This window comes from Opisthocomus hoazin, chromosome Z (genome assembly GCF_030867145.1).
Source record: "Opisthocomus hoazin isolate bOpiHoa1 chromosome Z, bOpiHoa1.hap1, whole genome shotgun sequence".
Classification (NCBI taxonomy): domain Eukaryota; kingdom Metazoa; phylum Chordata; class Aves; order Opisthocomiformes; family Opisthocomidae; genus Opisthocomus; species Opisthocomus hoazin.
Window position 1 is genome coordinate 19,527,494 of NC_134454.1, and position 24,841 is coordinate 19,552,334.

General features: G+C 41.8%; 1 protein-coding gene across 1 annotated transcript; it reads left to right on the top strand.

Annotated features, from left to right (window-relative positions):
• Positions 1-14,262: 14,262 nt before the first annotated feature.
• On the top strand, positions 14,263-22,466 carry LOC104330785 (monocarboxylate transporter 13). The gene is made up of 4 exons (XM_009936031.1): positions 14,263-14,464; positions 18,291-18,434; positions 19,572-20,378; positions 22,240-22,466. Exons 1-4 carry the CDS (start codon positions 14,263-14,265, stop codon positions 22,464-22,466), a joined length of 1,380 nt encoding a protein of 459 aa, XP_009934333.1.
• The last annotated feature ends 2,375 nt before the right edge of the window (positions 22,467-24,841 follow it).

Consider the following 24,841-nt stretch of genomic DNA (forward strand, 5'->3'; position numbering starts at 1 on the left):
CGGAAACAAAATGGCGGCATTCCGAGAAATGGCCGCCTCAGCATGCCCAGGGTCGTATGCGGTGTTGGTGGCTGCCCTCTGCCCTGCTTCTGCCCCTGCGTCGCCGCGCGGACGTTTTCAGAGAGCGGCCGCAGTACCCTTTGGGATGAAAGAGCCCCAAGGAGGGGCGCACTAAAATGCGGTGGCTGCGCTCCCTGCGCACCGCACCTACTTCAGCGAATTTCCACGTTCTGGCTTAGGGAGTTTTCTCACTGGCTTCGCTGCGCCCTCAGTACGGACCAGAGGAGCGCGTACAATTTGTGGCTTACAACTCGGGATCACGGCACTACGCCCGAGACCCAGTAACGTACTTGTAGGCTGAGGGGTTTGTTTTGTTCTGATTGGTATTTTTTTTTGCCTTCCTTCTTTTGTTCCACTTAACCCGAGTTGCCTCCCTCTTCACAAGTAGACAGTCGTAACCCCAGATTTGGTTCTCAAAACTAGATCTTACATTGGAAACAGCCCTACTATGAAAAACTCCAGCGTAAATGTTTTCTTAAAAATACAAGTGCATAATTAGTCCACTGAAATGCTGCAACACAACCAACCAATGAGGGTGGTGAAACACTGGAACGGGTTGCCTGGAGAGGTAGCGGAGGCCCCGTCCCCTGAAACATTCCAGGCGACGTTGGGGCTCTGAGCAACCCATCCAGTGGAAGATGGCCCTGCTCACTGCTGGGGGGCTGGGCTAGATGCCCTCTAAAGGTCCCTTCCAACCCAAAGCGTTCTATGGTTCTATGATACTTAAAGGTAAGGCCCCAGAAATGGCGATGGAATGGAAGCTGCCTTTTGAAAATGTCAGTATTAATAATACATATGATGGTAAGGTACAATTACTAGCATACATGAGGAAAGGTGGTTTTAAAGAAAGATGCAGCCAGATATTCAGTGTAGATCTACATTTCTCCTTTGAAATTCCTAAGTAGGTCTTCACGTTGTAGAGAGAAGTCAAAAGAAGGAATCAAATATGGACTTTCACCTTCTGTTTTGATTTCATGTATGATATCATCTGTGCTAAAGTACTGGGGGCTACCACTCCTCAAAAACTCACCTAAGCAGCTTTATGCAGGGGCAGCTCCTCTCCAGCAACACATTTTGCTGCATTTCAGTTTGACTGTGTCAGAACAGGCCCTCCATTCCTCCAGGAGGGTAATACACAATTTGAGAAAATAATTCATTTATGTTGGCTCTGTGCTTACTTGAGGATTAGAACTGTAAAAGAATTTCATCCTTCTCTTAATTGTCTTTTTTCTTTCATTTGAACATTAAATGCCCCCCAGTTAAGAAAAAGACCTGACTATACTGATTTTGATGACAGTCATATGCTACAGGTCAAAACAATTTTTAATAATTCAAAATTCAGAAGTAATTTTTGGCTTTAGATTGGAAAGACTTCTGATATTTGGAATACCGACAGGCCTTTTATCGTCTGTTCTGAGCACAGCATTTGGGAGGGCACTGTGTGATGTGAATTAAGCTGGAGGTACAGTGCCTACACGTTTTGACATGACTGGTATGTCAGGGTCAAATACATCAACACATACAGTGCCCTTTATTGCTCTGTTAGTCTGGAATGACCGATTTGAGATAATCAGATCTAATTTCCAAACAAGTGATTCAGCATAGATTCGGTTTGACTATATGTCAAGAACGCTGATGCTTGACCTAGTATCTTGCAATCCATGCTGCTTCATTCTGTCAGCTCACAACAGAGGGAAATCCCTTGTTCACTGAGCATGAATTATACTTGTAAACTAGGTTGTAAGCAGAACAAGTAGAAATCCAGTCTCTCAGCCACAGTGACTGTGGGTCTGCTTTGTTTTCTAACTTGGTAGCAACACCAAGTTAAATGACAGCAGGATAACATTCTTGCTTATCAAATAAATGCAAATGTGAACGTTTTATAGGTTAAGGCCACTATTGGCTCTTCAGGGTAAAAGAACTGGAACATTGTCTTCAGAAAAGTGTTTAGTGTTGATTAAAAATAAACAATGATGAAGCATCCATCAAATAATTGGTAAATTGTTCACATAGTCATCTTTCTCATTCAAATGTGACTTAATTTGTGGTACTAATTTATTGGCTTCAGTTTTCCATCCATTGGATCCTCTTATATCATTGACGGATAAATTGAAAATCCCCTTGTTACAAGATTTCTGGTCCACTATAGGTATTAATACATTATGATTAAGACTCCTTTTACATTCATCTTCAAGCTTGAGCTTTGTAAGCGGTTACTTTTCCAGTCTTTTCATCCTCCGCCTAACTGTTCTCTGGTGGTCTCCAGTTTTTCAGTAACTTTCCTGCATTGCTGAACTAAGAGGAGAAGTAATATTCCAGCACCTACACCAGTGCCAAATACAAAGGTAAAATAGTTGCTGTCCTGCAGGGTGGCAGAGCTGTTTGTTTGGTCTAACGTAAGCATGCTGCCACAGTTCTGAAGTGTCTGTTCTGTCCAGCTGTCTTGGGAACCTGTTTCTGTCACTGCAGCAGTTCCAGCCATCCTCTCAGTATCCCATAGCTTCTCTGACAGGGAGAATCTTCTGTACCAGCTTTAAGTGAAATCAGGACTCAGCAGAAAGCAGGAGACCCTGTGAGAAGGAGAAACGGATTTTGCATCCTGAGTTTCCAGGGCCTGTTGTGTCAGCCTTTGCTAGTGACACCCGTGGGTTTGGAAAAATGTTGCTTCACTGCGCTGAAGCCAGTGTTGGACCAGTGAGCATCTGAGCCCTCCTGCTGCAGTGGAGCCAGATCTTCACTCCTCCCTCAGGCATCGGATCGATCCTTGCTTCAATCATATACCCATCAGTCACCTCAATGCTATAGTCACAGTGTTGTAACTGGAAGCTCATATTGAAACAATTTTCTACCCTGTCTTCAAGGGGTTTTTTTGGTCATTCCTACCCACAGTCCTGAAGGAAGGGGTTAAGGGGATTTTAGCAGAAGCAGCCTTGCCTAATAGTAAGGAATTTAGTAGAAGCAGCACTGCCTGATAGTTGCTGTGCAGAGAACTGAGAGTGCTTGTCTATTGTGTAAATTAACTGAGGCAGAAAGTCTTGCATTTTCTTACCAAGGGGGTAGTTCCCGATAAGGGCTGGGGAGTCGCCTAGAAGCGGCTAAGACTGACCTTGCAGTTTGGATGGGAGCCAGAAGAGAACTGTTTGCCCCAAAACAAAGGTCAATCAGCGAACACCGTGAGGAAGAGGATGAGCCTTCATCTTGGGACCCCCCGACAACCACCAACAGGAGGCACTGCGCAAGTGCAGCTGGGAGGAGTCTGTGGAAATTACTCTTTGGAACTGATTTTAATACAAAGCAGGGATAGGTCATGCATGTATATAGGCGGATTGGGAAATTTGATGAATATATAATGTTTGACTGTATAAATTGAAGAAGCAAATTACTGTCTGCGGCGCACGACTTTGGTGGGGCTACCCCCCGTGCCGCCCGGCGCCAAATAAACATACCTACTGTCTCACAGATTGTGGAGTCTGTTTTCCGCATGTCAGTCCAGTCCCCGTCCCTGAACTGTGGCCGGCCTGTGATTCTGTATGCATTGAAAATGTTTGCCTTGCAAACTTGGTAAGCATTCAGTGTTGCTCTGAATCAACAGGTGTTCTTCTTCATTATCTGTAGCTACCCTGGTCTTAAAAATGAAATCGGGAATAATTTTGTAAGAACTCAGTGCAAGAATCCACCCTTGTAACAATACAGGGCAGTCTTGTGTGGCCTGTATTCAGTACAGATATAGGAGGCTGTTCACTTCGAGCACTCTTCTACGCAGGCACACTTCATGCTGTGAAGGAAGTCTGCGTTTCTTCTTCTTGGTCTTTCTTGCCTCACTTCATCACATAGCCCCACAATACAGCATCTAGTCCTGGATGGCATTGCGTATGGTAGTCTAGTTTAAGAAAATGGCACAGGGAGTCTAATGAGCTTATATCCCTTGATTCAGCCCTCAGCTGAATGCTTATAAAAATCTTCCCCAGACATCAACCAGAGGACTTTTAGGGCTCGTTTAGCCAAACATATCTACCTCCTTCTGAAGACATGAGGACAGAATGTGCCTCATCAGCACTCCAGACGTACCCAAGAATTGGGCATTTCCACCATCATCCTATAATTTAAGCAGAATGGTTAAACCCTGGTCACTCATTTCAGAACTGGAAGAACCACCCACAGATTCTAGATTGATAGGGTACAGACAGACTGTTGCTTGCATCCGCACTGTGCTTAAACCATGGTTTTTTACAAGCTTAAGCAGTGCTTTTCGCCCTTTGCTGTGTAGCAGTACTCGCTTTCTGTGCTCCCTCTCTTTCCCTGTTATTTTGTAATGGGAGCTGTAACCACAACCAATAATTACATAGAGAAAACGAACTGATTATTTCTTGTTGAAAACCAAAACAAACAGCCTTTCTTCAGATAGACGTACCCTCCCTTTGCAGTCAGTTCAGGCTCTGTCACCTTTTTTCCCATGGCTGCTCTGCCGCCTTTTCCATGCAGGCTCGGCGTTCCCTTTGTTATTAAAGGGGGGCCAGGGCTTGATGTTGTCCTGGAGAGAGGGGAGGGGGACGGTCAGCACCCCCTGCTGTGGTTTCAGGACAGAAGGCTTTTTCATCTTTTGCTCCCAGCCTGGAAAGGTTCAGTCAATCTTAAGCTAATAACAACTTGTTAAACTGATAATAGGATAACTGGAACCCAATCCAAATATAAGCCATTTATTCATCCTTCATTTATTAACTATCTTGCCTTGTACAGTCTGACAGCTTCTGCCAACCCCTAATCACTCAGTCACTTGATTGCTACCTCTTTCTGCTCTTCAGCCCCTCCCATACCTGCCAGCTATCACTGCCGGCTGTCCTATCTCCACAAAACACAAGCACAGACATCACCTCCTTCATAAGCCTAACAACATTATGCAACTGAATCACCTCCCTGGTTCTCCTCCTCTAATCACATCAAGATTAATCTCTTTTTTTCCTTCACGACCTGCACACTCTGCACACTCACCTACATTTCTTACCAAGTTTGGTTTAGCATCCCATGTCAGCTGCTTTGGCAGTAATGCCAGCCTGTTTATTTCTTCCATGATAGTTTCCCAATTCTTTCCTGTGATAACACCCCTCCTACACACAGTTCTCAGACAATTATTAGATAGGCAATCATTTAACACCACAAACCAAAGATACAGTCATTTTGATTCAGTCATTTTGATAAATACATTCTTAGTTGAGAGATCATGTGACCTGCATTTTGTCTTGGCCTACTGTTTATATAATGCTCTCAGAAAGCTTTGGTCAGTGAAAAAAAAGAGTGTGTATGTGATAAAAGCTCATAGTTCCAGGTAAAGGAACAAGCATGGTCACCACCAAGGACTGCTGAATGTGGGAGGCATGGTTTCTTAAGCTATCTGTCCTTCTACTTGAGCACAGCTGACTACTAGGAGACTTTGCCAGGCTCTGTGTGTATTTGTGGCAGGCTGGCCTTTTACATACGTGTGGAACTACACTCCAGAGACTTGTTTTCCACATCTTATATATACTACAATAATAATAAACAGCCCATAGATAGATGTATTGTATAGTCTTCTGCAAAAGCAGCCCTTTTCCAATTGAGAAATCAGTGAAGAAAATTCTCTGGTGGTAAAAGGGGTGCAATAACTTTGAAATCAATGGAGCCAAAACCATTTACAGCAGCAGGCAACACAGTCATTAATTTCAGTTTTGAGATTATTGAGAAAAAGGCATTTCGAAAACCATGTATAGCCAGCTTCTGTTTAAACCATTGCCAGTTTTGTTTTACAAGCCTAATAGTAAAAGCCAAGACATGGCTAACTCCAAAATGGGTAAATAATTCCTTATGACTTGACTGGACAGAGTTTAAGCATAATCTCTTCCTAATCATGAATCACTGTTATTCTCTGAAGTACAGATGTTCCAGGCAGATTCTCATTTCACTTCACACCAAATATTTCGTGTAGCAGTCTACCTATGAACATATTTTGTGCTCACTCAAGCACTTAAAGTGGAAGGTAGCCCTCGGATGCAGCGAAAGCTGAGCAGACAAAGTAGTTCTGAACAGAAGTGACTCTTCCTGCCACCTGGAATAAACTGTTTTCTCCAATGTATGAATGGAAACCTGAAAGCTCTCTTCAGAGTATTCTAAAACACTAAAATGCTAAATAAGACGTAATGTAAGTAGTATTTGTAGAACTGCAGTCTACCTTTTTTTCTTATTTCTTAAGGAGAAACGAGAGGGGCTTAGATTTGATTTTGAAATGTAAAATGTGGAGAAAAACAGGAGATTATTAGAAGTACTGTACAAAGCTGCAGGCATAGCATAAAGATTCCACATGTTGACAGAAAATTGTAAAATAATATTTTAGCCTGATCAGTTGAGCAAAAGATGCTATGGTAATAATTCTTAATAGTAGTTCTGGATGACCAAAACTAAATGATATGCGTAAAGATTAAATGTATGTGTAGGAAGGACTGTAGAAAGTGAACATTCAGGGTACTATCAATAATACCATTCCATTTTTAAGCCACAGTCATGAGAGGCCATGACAATGTTCCTTTGCACATAATCTCTAATAATTTCAGTGAATATAATATTAAAAAATAATCTGATGGACTGACCGATGAACTGTTCCAGAGATCATTATTTTGTCTATAGACTTGAACCTCCATGACTAGAAAATAACACAGTACTGGAATAATGAAAAATTATTCATGAATAACAAACTCAAAATAGCAAGGAAGTCTTTCCAAGACTCCTTACTACAAAGAATCCTGCTCTTGTCCAATTTATTTTACCAGATACAAGAAAAACCCTTGAGGCTGTTAATCTTTAAAGTCTTCTTCTCATTTGACTGCCGACTTACTGTCTGATTCCTAAGAACTAATGTGTCTCATGCATTTAAAATATATTAAAAAAATGGATACAAACTATTAATGGAAATCTCATTTTGGTTACATGGCATATTCTTATGTAGTACTTCCTAGGCTTGATAGTTTCAAGCAGCTGTCCTTCCTCTTCACTAGGCTATCCATTATACCTCATTTTCTATGTTGCCGTGTTTTCTATTGGACTGAACAGAAGTTCAGTGCAACTGGCACCAGACTTCAAAACCCTCCATAGGCCTGCAGTGGTCATATGAAGAATTGTCTTTTGCTTTCCATTGAGTGGCACAGGAGAAGGACAGAAGGCCAAAGTCGTAAGCTACAGCGAGGAAAGTTCAAATTACATACTAGGGGAAAAAAATCACAATGAGAGTGGTACAACGCTGGCGTACGTTGTCCAGAGAGGCTTCATCTCTGCTATGATCAACAAAATCGGTTTGGATTGCTCTTTGTCTCCATCTGGTTTACAGCTCTAGCTATGTAAGAAATATAGTCTTGTTTATCATGATCACTGTCATATGCATATCTGTCTGGACAATATTGGTTTGTGTTATCCATCTATGTGCATACAATTGCTACACAGTTTGTTTTTTTCATAGTGGGGCTTCGAAAGGTAATGCAGGCCTACAGAGTTAGGAGGGAAAGTAAAATTGTGAAAAGAACCAGACCTACGGATCCAGTCTATATCAGGGTATAAGAAAATCTGGTATAAGGACATCTTTCAGCTCACGGCCTCCCCGGTTGCTCAGACAGAAGCTGGGCAGCAGCATAGCATGTAACTGCCTCCAGTGTTGGGGGGGAAGGAATAAGGGAGACATGAGTAGTGTCACTGCCGACAAGTTACGCTGAAACTTTGACTTAAAAGCAAGTGCACAATTCAGTTATCATTCCTCAGTGGCACCACGGGAGTCACCTACCTTTGCTTGTCTAAAGGCAGAGTTTCCAGGCTGGCATCTTCACAGGGTGTGTGAACATACTAGTCGTGCCACAATTGCCATGTGAATTTTTCCTCTGGATTAAGCAGCCCCATTGCCAAGTTTCATTCCTGGCCACTGTTTCCTGCCTTCTGCATTGTGAAGGCACGCAGAATCAGAGAATCACAGAATGGTAGGGGTTGGAAGGGACCTCTGTGGGTCATCTGGTCCAACCCCCCTGCCAAAGCAGGGTCACCTACAGCAGGCTGCACAGGACCTTGTCCAGGTGGGTCTTGAATATCTCCAAAGAAGGAGACTCCACAACCTCCCTGGGCAGCCTGTTCCAGTGCTCCGTCACCCTCAGAGGGAAGAAGTTCTTCCTCATGTTCAGACGGAACTTCCTGTGCCTCATTTTGTGCCCATTGCCCCTTGTCCTGTCACTGGGCACCACTGAAAAGAGCTTGGCCCCATCCTCCTGACACCCACCCTTCAGATATTTATAAGCACTTATGAGGTCCCCTCGCAGCCTTCTCTTCTTCAGGCTGAACAAGCCCAGCTCCCTCAGCCTCTCCTCATAGGAGAGATGTTCCTGTCCCCTCACCATCCTTGTAGCCCTGAATGAATTTCTCCGAACTGAGGGTGGTGTTTTGCCCAGCTGGATCAGTTCACTGGTCTGGTTCACTGTTTAAAGGCCCACATGGTAGCAGGAAGGTGAAGAAGGGATGGCAGCAACTTTTCTGTCAGCAGTGCACGCTTAAATACGCTGCCAGAACTATACCCTAATTTTTCTTTGCCATGCTTTTGACTTCTCCAGCCCTACAAAACAGTCCTACAGAATCATCCCAGTGAAAGAAAACTAGAATGTTACCATACAATCTTGCTGACTTCCCACTTCAAAAATGCTCCAAAATATGAAATACATCTGTGTCTTAGTTAGGCAAGTCAACTGACCAATCCGTACGTTCATACTTCCCCTTAGCACACACAAACTAAGCAGATTACTGATCAAGTCACAAGGTAAGCGCACAAGCATGTAAATAAAAAGACTATAAAAAGCGACAAGCTACTGTGACAACCCACCCTTCCCCCCAACTACTACAATGCAGGCTGTGGCCACCATGAGCTAAGTACATGGCAAATTGTTAGGAAACACAGAATCAGTGATAATAAACCAGCAGTGAAAGCTCAGGATAAAAGCTTTATGAGATCCAGCAGTACATAAGGAGTTTGGAGCCCTTAAAAAAACAAATTGCACAACAAATGGACTGCTGTGATGTGGTGAAAGGTTCTGACCGTCCGGGTGTTGCAGGCTCGGGACCTGGAGAGCATATTCAAGCTTCCTGTCGTTTCTGTAGTTGCTGAAGGCTATGTGCTGCTCAGCTGTAGCCAACATCACCCAACAGCACAGTCACTGAGAAGCCACGAATAAATTTCATATTTGAACAAACATTGGCAGTAACTGCCCCATAACACGAGGGAGTTTGAGGTCAGCTGACACATCTGAAATTTCCAAGCCCAGTACGAGTACAGCGCAGATATAAAATTTGCCTTCCTTCTCTCATTCCCTCCAGCCATCCCTGATTTTGCTTTCTCTGATCTCTAGTCAGAACAGAACTTTGTTTTTCTGATTGTAGGTGGAGTCAAATGACTTTTGGGGAGGGGAGGAGGGGATTCTTATAAAATCTGACAGCTTACACATCCTGAATGAGACAGATTGGTTTGTTGAGGTAAGACCGTGTGTACCAGGAAAAATGAGTAAGATGACCTGGTGGTTTGCAGCACAACTCAAGAACTTACATACAACTGGAAGGTGAAGGAAGAGCTTCATATCCCATACAAGCCTGGGTTACCCAGGTAAGGTAATTTCTTTATGCTATGCTCTATTTTTGTTACTTCAAACTGGCTGCTCAGAGCATTCAGCCTCTCTTTTCCATTCTGATATGCCTTGTCAGTAAATTGTGTTATAGATCATGTTCATTAGACTTTGTTACTAAAATGACATTAATGAAGGTAGAAAAGAGAATTTTATCAAGAGGTCCTCTTGAATTTGTGTCTGAAGAGCATTAACTAGCACGGCTTGTATTTGAAACTGTTGTGGCATGAGAGCATCAGCAGAGCCAGGCTGAGCGTTCGATGAAGACCAGAAGGTATCTGAGTGTGACAAACATAGTAAGTACCTGTTCCCTGGCTGTGCACAAAGGCACGTATGTGAAGGAAGTTTCAGCATGTCAGAATTTATTTCTGTGTTTCTTTCCATCTTTCTTCTAATGTAACTATTAAAACAAGATTAAATTAGCTAATCTGTTGTCAATTCATTAAAGATCTGCTTTGTATTTAGTTTTATGTAGTTGATTATGTTGAATTGTTTCTTCTTCAGGGTAGTCTGGTTGGTGGTTCTGTCCCAATATCAGCCTTTGGTAAAAGTAGTTTTGCCTTTGCATAAATCAAGTCTGTTCTTTTTTTTTTTCTTTTTTTTTTTTTTTTTTAAGTCCAAACTCAAGGTAAAGTACCATGCTTGTACTGGAAACCCAAACCAAACCCCGACTAACAAGTCACATTTTCTTCATCTAAGCATGGAAAAACTTAGTACTTGCCTTTTTTGTCTTTTTGTGGAACGTGTTTCTGCAGAGTGCTAAGTGTCACCTGCTCACAGTGAGTCCACCCAGCATCTCACAGAGAGTGACTACAGTTACTTAGGGAACTTTATGTGTGAGTTGCATGGAAACAAGACTAGGACTCATGGCAACAACAGTCTTTTCTTGGTTCCACCAACCACCAAGTTGTTCTGCAGTGTGCAGAAAATACATTAAACTTATTTGCTTTTCTGTAAAAAACAAATCAGAACACGGAATGCAAGATAACCAAGTAATGCAAGTATCAGTCTTCACAAGTTTATATGGCACCCTAAAATGCAAGCAGTCAGACAACCTTTGTATGATTTATTTTTATTATTGTCTGATAAACCTTCTGAATCATTGACATGAATAAAAGCCGAAACAGCTTGGAGAGAACTTGTAGGGCATGACTAGGTGAACACTAATGCACTAGTGCAGAACGCTAATGCTTCAAGGCATGTCTTTACATTCTTTGAGGGGTCTTGTGTGTGGCCAAGCACAACAGAAAGGGCTTTCCCTACAGGTTTTTCCTCCTTTGTTTTAAAAGGTTAGTTTCAGGGGCAAGAGGAGCGAGTGAAGACATTAAAACCTTACCATTTAGCATTAGTCAATAGCTAAGAGCGGAAAGAGGTCCTGGGTGTTTCTTTCAGCACAGCTTTTTCTCAATTACATGCCTGTAGTAAGCTTTCACTTGCAAGTGAAGAAGGCGGCAGAGCATGGTGTCAGCAACAACATGTCCACCCATTGCGTCATCTGCACTTTCTCCTACTCTGTTCAGGCATTCCAGCAACTCCCTACAGTACGTTGCTGCACTGCTTTCAAACCTGTAGGGCTCGTGGGAGATAGCTACCTCATTAGTTAATCACACAACTGAAACAGTAATTTTGTTTTGGAGTTGTATGTAACAGTGTGATCATTGAAAGAGACTGGAGCCTAAACTCTGAGCTGTGATCTAGAAGATGTATTTGTGGTCAGGAAAAAGACTGTTCATTTAAGTGTTGCGAGCAGTAGGGCCTGATTTATGTTCCTCCTAGGGCTGAGTTTGCCTAATGAAGGTGAAGGGCGCTGGGTGGTGTCAGGAAGCAGTAGATTTTATCATGCCTGTGTTAGTCTGGGTGCTGCCTGGTAAGTAGCAGGATTTCTCCTATCTGTCTTGCAGCAGAAATCATAATCCCTTGCCCAGGCGTGTCCATGCAGAGTGCAGCAACATCAGTATCACGCTGCCTAGGCAGGCTCATTTAGCCAGAGTGTTGCATCCTGTTTTCTGTTCTTTGGTGCCGCAGAACAGATTACGACCATGCCACTTGAGCCCAGCAATACAAGAAGACATGGCTGTAGCTTGATCTAGTTTCTGTATTTTCTTATAGTATCTCAGCACTAATACAAGTATTACCATTTTCAACCTCACAAAAATGCATGACCTTTGAAAGTATTAGCTGCATTTGACAACTGAGGAAACAGAGGCACAGCAAGATCAAGCAGCTTGCTCAAGGTCACCCAGAAATTGTGGGAATGAAAACCAGATTCCTTCAAACAGACCTCAGCCACAAAGCATTCCTCCTTCTGTTGTGTCTACATTTTAAGATTTTTCAAGATGTTGTCTGAGACCTTGTGCAACTGATTAATCTGTCTCACTATGCCTGTCATGCAGATGTGTCCAGTGCCACATGTTAGTCCGAAGCTTGAGCCAGACACATGGCAGCAGAATGATTTTGCCTCTGATCCCTACAAGGCTCTGATGGCTTCTTTCCCCCACCCTGCTGCAGTGTTTTAGGTCCTCCGGAGATCATGTACCCCAGTGGGGCGAACACAGGACGAGTGGCTGCTGCTTTGTACTGGATGACTTCTAGTGGTGTGGATTCCCTTAACCCTCATCTTTCCCAGCCGCACACAGGGAAGATGAACCTAAGTACAGTACATCTTCAGCTCGCATTCTCCCTCTTACAACAAGACTGCTTCCTGTGCCGTGTTTTTTTCAGTCTCCTGCATTTTGTACAACATGCCCACTTAGAATTTAGTGTCCATGAAGAAACAGGAAAATAGTTGGAATGTTTCCCTCCCTCAGCCGGATACTATGTCCTCCATGCACTGCATGATTCCTCCAAGTTTGTCACAAAACTTCTAACGGGAAATATGTTTTTTCAGTTATGTGTTTAATAAGATGTGCTTGCCTGTTAAGATGCCTGCGGAAGGAAGCATGTGCCAAGTTTTGGCAAAAATGCTTTGCAGTGCTGGAGCCATGAATGTTTATAAATGCTCAAATGTTGAGGAATTCTTACACAGTGTTCCTTGCAAGTTACTCACACTATAAAACAGCTATATTCACCCAGGCCAAAAGGGAACGTTTAAGATTAAGAATAGACTAAGCATATCATACTTCTCAGTTTCTGACTACGTGCAGCTTGGAGACTTCCTGAGCCAGGGACCGTTTTTAAGCATTTGGTAATCCTTATTAGCTTTGTACAGCACAGATTTATCTAGTATTTCCATGTAAAATTTTAGTATCCATAGTATTACGTGGCAGGGAGCTCAAAAGTTTTACAGTGCACAGGTAGTGTTCAGACGTCCAGTACATATCTAATACTGGCTCTGTAATACACTCCTCAGGGACCAGAATAACACCCGGTTTCATCTTGAATACCATTTTTGAGACTATAAGCACCCTGTTTACACAGGGAGAAGACCTATTGCCACTGGATTTACTAAGAAATTATTGTTGTGGTTCTGAATTAGACCATTGCTTACAACAACCGTGAGAGTTAGCATTAAGTTTATACCTTCCCATTCTTTAGTCAAAGTTGCCGCTTCACATGGGATTTCAGAGACAAAGCACAAACAGAAAAAACAGGTTTGCAGTATTCCTGGAACTTACACCATGGTTAAATAGAGAGTATCAAGGTTGAAAAGATCCCACAGTCAGTATCTTCAACTTGAATTCTTTTGATTTTCGATGTCATTTTGGTATTTGCTAAATGGAAGGTGAAGTCTTTCTCTGAGGGGCTGCCATTACAGGAATGGAAAGTCCACTATGTTCAGACTTCCAGATAAGTGAAGTAGCTTCTATTTATTTCCATTTGCGTGGATACTCAGAAGATCAAAACTGACAGATTTCCTGCCCTTTTAAAGTTAGGAATATTTTCTTTTTTTCTACCTCTTATTCTGTCACACTAATAATACCACTCATAGGAGCAACTTAGCAAATATAATTAGGCTCATCCTTACACACAATTATGACAAGAGGCTGATGGGTACAAACAACCGCCTTGATGGCTCTGAAGTTTGTGAGGTATGTTGCAATACCTAGAGACTGTTAGAAAGTATGGTATCCTGTCAGGCATTTAATTTTCTAATTGTTTACTATAATGTATTGGTCTGATGGGTGGGATAAGGTTCTTGATGTTACTAGAATGGGTAGGATCCTGGGCATATCTTTGACAATCTTAGTGTCTGCGTCTCTTTTCCCATAGTCTTCTATTTTTACATCTGCATACTTCTTTTTTCTGTCCTCCTTAATTGAATAGTTTTCCTTTCTTCATTTTTTTACTGTCTTTGTTTTACTTTCTACTCTGTCTTCTGTCTCCTGTGGCATCTGTTTCCCCGGTAATATTTTCAGTCAAACCAGTGAAATGCATATTGTGTTTTCACTTGTTGATTACTTCTGTAAGCTGTTCCTAGAATCTTTTATTTCTAACACTGGGCCTTCTACTAATTTGCAGATCTGTTAAAAATCCTCACCACCATCACTACCACCCCAGCAAAAATTACTGAGAGAAGACCTGAGAATTAGAAAAGATGCAGGCCAAAGACCGCAATCCACCTGATGGTGGCTATGGATGGGTTGTGGTAGTATCAGCCTTCATGGTGATGGGTCTCACTGCTGCTGTCCTCAAGACTTTTGGTCTGTTCTTTGTTGAAATCCAGCAGCACTTTGATGAACTTGCAAGCACCACTTCCTGGATCACATCAGTAGCTATTGCCATCTTTCATTTAGGAGGTAGGTAGAAGTGCTCCTCTAGCATTTTATTTTAATGTCTTAACTACTCAAGACATCTTGAAGAACTTCCTTAAAAAACTCCACAAAATGAAAATATGTAAGGACAATACTTCCTTCTTCTGTCTCTACAGAAAATTGGCGTTTGCTTCCTCTCATAAAAATGTATCCATGCCTCAGACATGGAATGGGTTAATGAGGATGCTCTGTATACATGGGAACCTGATTACCTTCAAGAACTTCATGTACCTAGACTCATGATTCAATTTTCCTACAGGCTTTAAATCAAACTCATTTGAGACAGTCCTAAGAATTGCAGAGCTTGTTGGATCAAGCTCTTAAACCAGTTTGTGCATTTTCACTGATCTCACAATGACTGTTACTTTTTCAACGTACTTCAAGTCATAAGGACTGTGACCTGACCCTGCCTAGCAGATAAGCCGTCTGCTACCAAAATGGTGAACTCTCAGTCCTGCTTTCCCCCATTTCTCCTTTTTGTCTTCACCAAGATCCCCCTTCCTTCCATGTATTGACAGTTCTGGGTCTCCTTTCTTCCCCTTAGAATGATTTCAAGTCGTTGATCTAACAGAAAACTCACTGAGTTGAAAAGAAAAAAAAATCAGTTCGCTTATAGAGAACATAAGGAAGACAAGACCACGCAAGCAGGGAGTAAGGGAAGAGAGAGTGAACTATCCCAGTCAAAGGCAATGAGCTATGGGATGAGGTCAAATACCACATCTCACCAAATGGAGAAAAATATCAAACATACTGTTTTTGACTCTCAGCTGTTTACAGTGTCCTTTGTGTCCTTTTAAACTGGATGATCCTTCACCATTATGGTGAGGATTCCAAATGTGTGCAGGCACAAACTGTACAGAATTTGTGAAGTCCACTCTGCATATTCCCATGTAGATATATATAGTTGCAATAGGGAAGTATCCTTACGTAATAAATGCTATTATAATTTTGTTTGTGAATACACTTCATTGCATAGACACTGTGTAATTATATGCATCCTACTCAGTCCACACCTATCAGTATTTTTGCTTGTAATTGCAGTAGTTTCAAAGGTCATGAGCAACTGATCTTTCTTTGAAAAATTTACTCAAAAGAACAAAACAGTAATTCAAAGTCAAAGTAAAAAGACAAAGCAAGTCATGAGTTAGAAAGAATTTACTGGTTCCATAAACTGCTATCCTTGATGCTTGATTTGCAGTATTAGAGCTTGTTTAATTCTTACAGAAATAATTAATTGAAAAATCAATGAAAAACCTGCTTTTCCACCTACTTCACAGACTACAGAAATTAATAAATGGGGATCTATCAATTTGGTTTACAAATCAGACTTATCACTGACCTGTTGTGATACTATTTGGTCTTTCAGACATATGAGCTTAATGAGAAAAAAAAGCCAACATAGGAGGATAAAAGAACTCAAAGTCCTGTTTTAGGTTTTGGGGGTTTTGTTTGTTTTGTTTTTTTTTAATATATATTTACATTATATAGGAATGTGTCAAGGATAGACCATATTAAATAATAATATGAATTATAAATGAGCAAAACTGTATTTGCCTAACCAGGTGTGAGGCTGGCCTACTTCAAAGAAGGCAGCTACAATTTTCAGCAGAAATTGTTTTTCATCCTTTGAAATCCTAAGAAAATAATCCTCTTTCACTGAATACAGCTTGATGACTAAACATTCCAAAACCCTTCTGTATAGCAGTTCATAATGTCTTGGGTCACTAGGTAATTTTTCGTATCTTCTCGTGCCTTTGCTTCATTTATAGGGACCAGAAGACTTTCTGCTGAAGATCATCTGAGCCTCCAGTTCTTTGAGCATCTTTCCTGGCCTGGCCTAGTCTTTCTTGATATGTTCCTCTGGGAAACATTCAGTGTCATTTGGCTCAGTATGAAGGATGCTCAGTGAATTGCTAATTTTTCCCATTTGGATCCTTTCAACAGCAGCTCTGTGTCTTGTGTGGAAGGAGAGCACGTGCTTCTATGTTTGGGGTTTGCACTGGCAACAGGCGGTTCAATTTACCACAGCAGCGATTCTCCCCATCACACACATAGGCCTTCTCTTGGTACTGATGTGCATCTCCCTTCACCTTTCTCTTTGCACTTGCGATCGTCATCCCTTTCCATTGTTTGCAAGTTTTCTGTGTATTGCCCTTTATCCTATCAGACTCTGGACCCTAGCTCTCTTCTCCATTTCCAGTTCTGTGGCTAGCTTCTTTCTTCTTCCTGCTGTCCCATGTTTGATTTCTGCCGATTTCTTCTCATTCTCTATTTAAAAAGTTGCTTTTTGGTAGTACTTCTGCTCTAACTGCTGATTTTTCTCTTGTTTTTAAGCACTTCCTTGGATCTCTCTTTTTATCCTGAGGCTACTTTTCTTTTGTTCATCGTATGTGTAGGATTCTCCAACTATATATACTTCATCCTGTCTCATCCTTTCCACTACATCTTACAGACCATGGCTGAATTCCAGTATCATTTTTACATGATTATCAAATCATTGTAGTTTTGCTGTAAATGCTGATGAGACATTTGGAGGTTGTATAACTTCTGCCAGCTACCTGTTGCCAGACAATGTATGTCCTGCAGATTTCACAGCCATTACTATCTCTCTGCCAGGTTTATTTCACTTGTCCTAGCTACCAAATTCTCTTTATTCTTATCTTACTTATCACAGGTGATCGTACAACAACCTGCCCCTACTGACTACTGTCAAACCTCCCTTGCTGACTGCCCTCTCTTCATTGTCTCCCCACTTATTTCAGTTTATAAGCATGGTGCGCAGTAACCAAATTTGATTTTATCCCTGAACTCCAATTTTCAGAATATTAATAGATTGTAGGGAGCTGATTCCCTGTTTGCACTATGGAACCCCACTGAGCTCTGGTGCTGTCCGGGGTGTTACTTGGGTCCCCTCTAGTGGCCACGGTTATTAAAAAAAAAAATATATATATCCCATATTTGGGGTTTGAAACTATCCCCACAGAACAGCGAGTACCTTTCCATGGCAGGTATGGCCTTGATCTTAACTCTGTGATGCTGATGGAAAAACAGACAGGCAGTACAGCTGGTCCTTAATTAAGCAAAAATATCCCTAACATTTCAGGTGCTTCGAGACAGTGCTTAGAGTCCAGTGCCTTGGGTTTTGGAATTGCTGCACAAAGTCAGCTCTGTACCTGGCACAACTTTGCCCCCATGTGTTGAAGAATTCCGGCAGTCTGCTGAGAGAAACTGTGCCACTGAAATAAAAATTAAGAAATGAACTGCAAATTTCCTGGAAAAATATTACCTCAGAATAAGCCTTCATTTTTGGTCCTTTATAAAACATCTGCAATTCCATGAACAGATGATTTTGCAAAGCTCTAGAAGATAAAAAATATTTTTCTCCAGAAAGTTTTCACACCAACATGTCAATAATACACTCTGAAGAATACAATTTTTATAGATTAACCTAGAGATTCTATGGCTGGGGTTTCACTTTCTGTTAAAACACCACACAAATTTCTGTCGTATCTCTAGTTGCATCCTTACATGAAACTCAGTAGAACTGTTCTGCAAGGAAGGCACTGAAATGTTCTTTCCCTTTAAAAAAGTCCCCATATTTCGAATATATTTTAAAATCTGTGCACCAGGGACAGTCATTTCCCTATCAGCAAGGATCCAATTTTAAAATCCCAATTGACCCCCCCTGTCCAGCAGAAGTCGGGCTGTTTGAGACAAGCATTGTAAGGGTATTTCTCCTTCAAATTGTTCAATCCTGTCAATCAGCTTAATGTTCCTAACGTATCTTTCTCCTATTTTGCTGCTCATCCAGCCCCTGTTGCCAGCTCACTATGTGTACGATACACTCATCGGGCAGTTGTGATCACTGGAGGGCTCCTGGCTTTTTCAGGAATGGCGCTGGGATTTCTTGGACTCAACATGGTCTGGATGTATGCAACGACTGGCTTCCTACAAGGTATGACTTTATGGCTCTATGGATGTCTTTCACCAGCAACTCAGAGAGTTGCACCTTATTTGAAGGTGCTAATGGTAGGAGTTTTAAAATCTGATTTCTATTTTGATTTTATGACCAGCTAGAACCAGCAACCTTCTTTAAAGGTCATTTCCGTCATGTGCCGCTCTAGAAATAAGAATTTGTCCTAGAAACCTGCAATGACAAAGAAGGTGAATAATTAGATGTTAGTGATTTTCACCTGCAAATTACACACAACCAGAAAATGAAAAGTACTTTGTTTTTTACTCAGAGCCAAGAGCTTTGTGAAGATTTAAAGAACCTAAAGGGTGCTGAAGTACAAGGACACAGAGATCCCAAATTTTGTACTTCCTATCAATCTTCTGGTTTGAACACAGGCCCAGGCTTTCAGTTGATTCCAATCCTTTCCTTTACTCCAGGTGAAAACAGGCCAGAAACTTGTCTCCAACAGCTAGCAGATTTTCCTGGAACAGGAAGCAAAGCTGGCAGGGAATAAAATAAACCATTCCCAGTTCCATGCTGGATGCCTGAGAAAATGTCTGGAATTTGAGCCCTTTGGCAGTCCTGGGCTGCCAAATAGTTTCTAGGGAGCCATTAAAATCACTCTGAGTTAGAGCAGGTTTGAAGCCTGCTCAAAGCAGTCCGGCAAGAAAACGAGGAGCAAACAGAGGTAATACACCAGCTTCCTTCACGTCCTCCCTTACTTTCCAGCCTGAACACAGCTCTACTTAACCCAGTGATCTGATCCAGTACTGGCCTTAATGAGGACAGCGGGGACACTCTGAGATCTGTCTAGTTTCAGCTGCATGGCCATGTGATTTCTCACCCAGTGGCAAACTTGTCAAGCCAACTATTATTTTTTCCACAGTGAGACTATATTAGTGTATACTTTCTACTGCTTTTTTGCTTTAACATAAAACTTATTCTTATAGAACATACGCCACATTTATACTCTTGCACATAGTACAGCTGAGCTCATGCTTCTGCTAGGAATAAAAACGTTCTTCTTTTACCAGTTTTTAACTTTGCAGATGTTGGAGCACTGACTGCTTTAATCTCCACCTTCACAAAATACCTCAAGAGTGTCTAACTGGTGCTATTTGCATTGGTGTTTTTCAGGACTTGGGATTTCATTTTCATGGACACCAGCCGTTAGCATTGTTAGCCATTATTTCTCCAAGAAAAGAGCTTTGGCCAATGCTATTGCCAGTGCTGGAGAATGCGCCTTTGCATTCACGTTTGGGCCATTTTTCCAGTGGTTGATTAGTCAATATGGATGGAAAGGTGCCCTCTTGATCATAGGTGGCATCCAACTCAACATTTGTGTCTGTGGAGTGCTGATGCGACCCCTGGCAAGCAGCCGCCTCCTTGAGGCTAGCTGTTCTGGAACTGAGACGTCGCCGGGCAATGGTGCATCCAGGATGGACAAAGAAGATGTGTCTCCCATCACACAGAAAACCTTCAACTGGATGCTTGTGAGGCGACCGGAGTTTGTGCTTTATGCCGTTTTTGGCATATTAGCTGCTATGAGTTTTTTTGTTCCTCCATTATTTTTAGTTCCACTTAGCTACAGCCTGGGAATAGATGAGTCGTGGACTGCATCCCTCCTATCCATTTTGGCTATGGTGGACTTCGCAGGCAGACTGCTGTGTGGCTGGTATGCCAATCTCCACGTTACCAAAACTGTTCATTTGCTGACAATGACAATTATGCTGATCAGTACTTCCCTGATGCTGTTGCCGCTGGCTAATAACTACCTGTCCTTGGCAATATTCACTGGCTTCTATGGGTTCTTCTTTGGTACAACAGTCGCCGTGCACATTACAGTGCTAGCAGATGTTGTAGGCATGCCAGATTTTGACAGTGCTCTAGGGCTTTTCATGCTCATTCGAAGCACTGGAGGTTTTGTGGGGCCTCCTCTTGCTGGTAAGTTAAGATGACAGTCTGCCAAATACAGTTTACAAGAAGAAAGGGGAATGGTATCCCAAACTGAAAAAAATCTGGATCTGGACCCAAATTTCCCCCTTTTTTACCTCAGGGGTATCTGGACCCAGAAGTATATAAAAACAGAGAGTCAGTTTAATTCTGCTACAAAATATCTAGCTCCCTCTCTTCTCTGTGGTTTTAGAGATACCTGTTGAACATGAAAGCAGGGAAGAATGGCAGGGTTGGCATGATGGTGCTCCTGCTTCCTGAATCCCACAGAACACCACTTGATGGACTCCCACTCTCTCGCTGTGAAAGTGTACTTTGGGGCAAGAGGCAGATCCATACTTTCAGAGAAGAAAATGAAATTTGAGGCTAGTGGTGTTGCATAAATGCTGGTATTGTTGGGAGGGTTTCTACAGAAAGTCAAATTGAACAGCTTGAAACACAAGGCTATGTGAACCTCAAGGAAATATTCACAGAGATGCCTGCTGTGTTCAGACGGCATTTGAGCTAGCCAGTATAATAAATGGGGGAGGCAGCACATAAAAACAGTGGGAACAGAGAGTAGACAATGAGACAGCACACGGATTTATGGGCTGGCAACAAGACAAAGTCATCTTGGAGAAATGCGAGACAAACAAGCTGCAAGCTTGCAAAGTGATATGGCAGAAAAATGACAAATGTGAGCTGTAAAATGTGGATCTGAGTCCTCGTCCAAAGACCACTGCTCATGCACTATAGTGACTTTTGTGGTAATGACACCACTAATAGGTTACAAATGGGTCAGGCTGAATAACGAAACATTTTCATTCACTTTTGAAAATATAGGAACCAGGAAGATTTATCAAGAATTTGAGACAGAACAGTATCAGAAGTATGTTGGGAAGATCTGAATGAAATACAAAGATAATAAGACGTTTATATAGTGGCTGGTCACTAGTACTGATTGCCTGTGGATCAGTGTGACTCCCCTGTGTATATACAGTAAGCTTAAAAAAAAGGCATGGAAGAGGAGGGAACACTAAGTGCTTCTCAAGCTCTCCTTTGCTACTTTTAAGAGTAAAATCTAAAAGATCTGGATTCAGAGTTTCTTGGCATAATAGGACTGATGTTTGATTGCAACGAGGGCTAGGGAGTACGCTAAATGTGGACAAAGTTTCCAAAGGCAGACCAAGCAAGCCACCTTCCTCAGCCCACAAATGGACCTGCCATCATACCCGCGGAGCAGCCGATGCTGCCGCATACACTGCTGCTGTACTTACTACTATATACTGCTGCTTTTTCAGTACGGTACACAATGGCATTAGGTATTTTGGTTGGCTTAAATCTACTAAAAACCAGGGTCTTTTTGTTAACATCTGTGACTCTTTGTCAAATGATGAACAGGAAAGCCCCTAACACTGCAGGCAACCTCTCCAAGTGTGTCTCCAGCAGAGGCCTCTCCTTTCTTTCTTTAAAATCTCTCATGCTGTACAGTTATGGTCCAGATGACAGCAACTGATGACAGCTACACCACAGAACATGGGGCTGCTCAGATACAAAGCTGCACGATTTGGCTTTTTTTCTGCCATTACCGCCATTGTCTGCCATGCTTTAGGTTGGAAAGTGCTTCAAACTCTGTAGCATTTTGTTTTACCAGCAATTCACATATGCGAAGTAAATCAGACATGAATTGTGTTTCAAATTTTAAAATGCTGTTATAATGGGTTGATGTTCCATGCACTCGTGATGTAGAAAGCAGCAAGACAAGTGTGTAGCCAGCATATTCCCTTTGTGAGAGGATATGTTCATACTGCTGAGCTTATTCATATTAGCCTGTTTTCTGACAATCACCTTGCTGTCATTTGTTTCTCTCCAGGTCTGATCGTGGACATGGCTGGAGATTACAGAGCAGGCTTCTACATGGCAGGAGCCACTCTTGTCCTGTCAGCTGGATTTTTAGTTACTTTAGATCAGCTCCAACAGAGAAAAGAAAGAGGAAGCCAGACTAATACTAAACCAGAAAAGTCAATATTCTCCTACCCTTCCCTCCATCTCGTGAAGCTTCAGAACAGGAGGTATCAAGAACATGATGTAGTGGTGTGACTACATCGGACATCTTACAGCACTTCAGGACATACGGAAGTGTTTTATTTTCTCCAAACTCAACATTAGTAAGATTTATAAAATGATGGAAGTTTTGGATAGGAATGTTTGAAACTGAGGAAGAATCATTAGTGTACAAGCAAACCACATCAGTAACCGCCATCATATCATTTTGATGTTGAAGTTGCATTTTGACTATACAAGTCTTCAACGCAGTCCCAAAGGGCTGAGATAAGCAAACTAGGGAAACTGGTCTAAATGAAATCACCACGAAGCGTGTGTGCAGCAGATAGACACCTCCCCCCTCAAATACAGACTGCAGCCATCGCTATCAAATAGGAAGAGGCATCAGTTCACAGATGTTCAGCTTGGGGAAGCGGTGTTCAGTATTTTCAGTGAACAAGTCAGATGCGAAAGCAAGAGTACACGAGCATAGTTCCGAGGTAAAGGCTTTGCAGGTGCTTTACAGAGCAGGGCTGGAATCTGATAAAATAAATAAACATGATAAATGGGAATAGTTACATGAATAACAGAATTCAGCAGAGAGAAATGCAGTCTAAATACCAGAAGTAAAAAGCAAAATGCACACACAAAAAATGGAGAAGGATTGATGAGCACAGAGGAAGACCTAAGGCTACAGCAGACTTCAAACTGAGTAAGAATCCCAAATGCAACTCTATATTATAACTAGTAAGTGTCTTTCTGTGCTGTGGTAAGACAGAGGAGATAATGATGCTTGCAAGGCTTTAACTGGAAGAGGTACATAAGTTGCAGTGTGGAACAAGAATGAGAAAGGCTAAGAAAATGCTGCCTAAAGAAAAAGTGTAAGAAATAAATTTTGTCAGGTTTAGAAGACAAAAGGTTGTACAGAGCATGAGAACAGCCTTCAAATCCATAATAGGTCGAGATAAAGAAGACACAAGTAATTCCTTTCCTTGTTAAGGCATTTAGTAATTGATATAATTTGCAGCAAGGCAGAGTTATGTAAGCGAGAAAAAACTTCATTGTAGCCTGTTAAGCATAGAAACAGTCTATAGGGAGAATATGAAAACATAGAGATATCAAAGAATAGGTAAGATATGAGAGAGAATCTAAATATATTCAGTTGGGCTTCAGAACTGTGGGACGGACTAGATGACTTCCTGAGGTCCTCTTTAGTTCCACATTTCAACTTTCCTGAGGCTCTTTGAGCAAATATTCCGATTTATAAGAATAAAAAGAGTCTGTATCCAAATCACTTTTTTTTTGGTCATTTTATTTTATCAGGGGGGAAGAGACAACATAAAAGAAGGGAGCAAGGGCTGGATCACGTTTAAAAAGAAACAGTAAAAGGGAAAAAACATAGCACTTAAAAGCTTTTGAACTATTACAAATGTCATAGCTGTGCTAGTTAGGAACTTCAGAAATTCTGTCCATTGAAACACTTTATCTGCGAGGCCAAGATTAACATAAATTACTCATCTAAAATAATTATTTCTTGTCTCATAACAATCATTTAAAGAATTTAATTTAACTTACAGGAAATTAGCCAAGCCACTAATAAATCAACTATCTGTGAGGGCTTGATTGCAGAACACACATCGGAAGGGATGCAACTGGGTGGGCAAACTCTTGTAGCAAGGCCCTGAAATTTCTGACAAAACATTTTTCAATAATGCCACTTGAAAAATTTAGATTTTTCTAGAAAGTATTATTCTTCAGTCTTCTGCAGGGTCCCAATATTTAAAATAACTCTTCGTTTTATAAAATGAAAGGAAGGGGAATTGCTGGAGGGGAGGGAGGAGTAGAGAGATGTTTAACAGATGCAGTTTCCACCTCTGAATTTCTGGTAAAATTCTGTATTGTATTTACAAGGCCTGTCATAGATTTCTGTATTTTGATAGGTCCTGACATCTGACACGGGCAGTAACGATGGCTAGTGGTATCCTCGGTTGTATGAACAGGGGCACAGATCAGGGACCAAGGAGGTAATTATTCCCCTCTGCTCCGCGCTTGTGCATCTATTCTGGGGCACCAAGTGCAGGAAAGAAGTTGATGAACATGACGAAGTTCAGCAGGGGGCCACTGAGAGGCTGTGGGACCGGGGCTGGTTCAGCCTGGAAAAGTGATGGCTTCAGGGGCACCCAAGAGCAACCCCAGCACTGATGGGAGGGATGGAGGAGACACAGCCGGGCTCTTCACAGAGGTGTGTGGTACAACAAAAGGTTGTACAGAACATGAGAACAGCCTTCAAATCCATAATAGGTTGAGATAAAGAAGACACAAGTAATTCCTTTCCTTGTTAAGGCAATTAGTAATTGATATAATTTGCAGGGAGGGTGAGAGTTACACGAGAGGCTCAGGCTGGAGGTCAGGAGAAGGCTTTTCCCCACGAG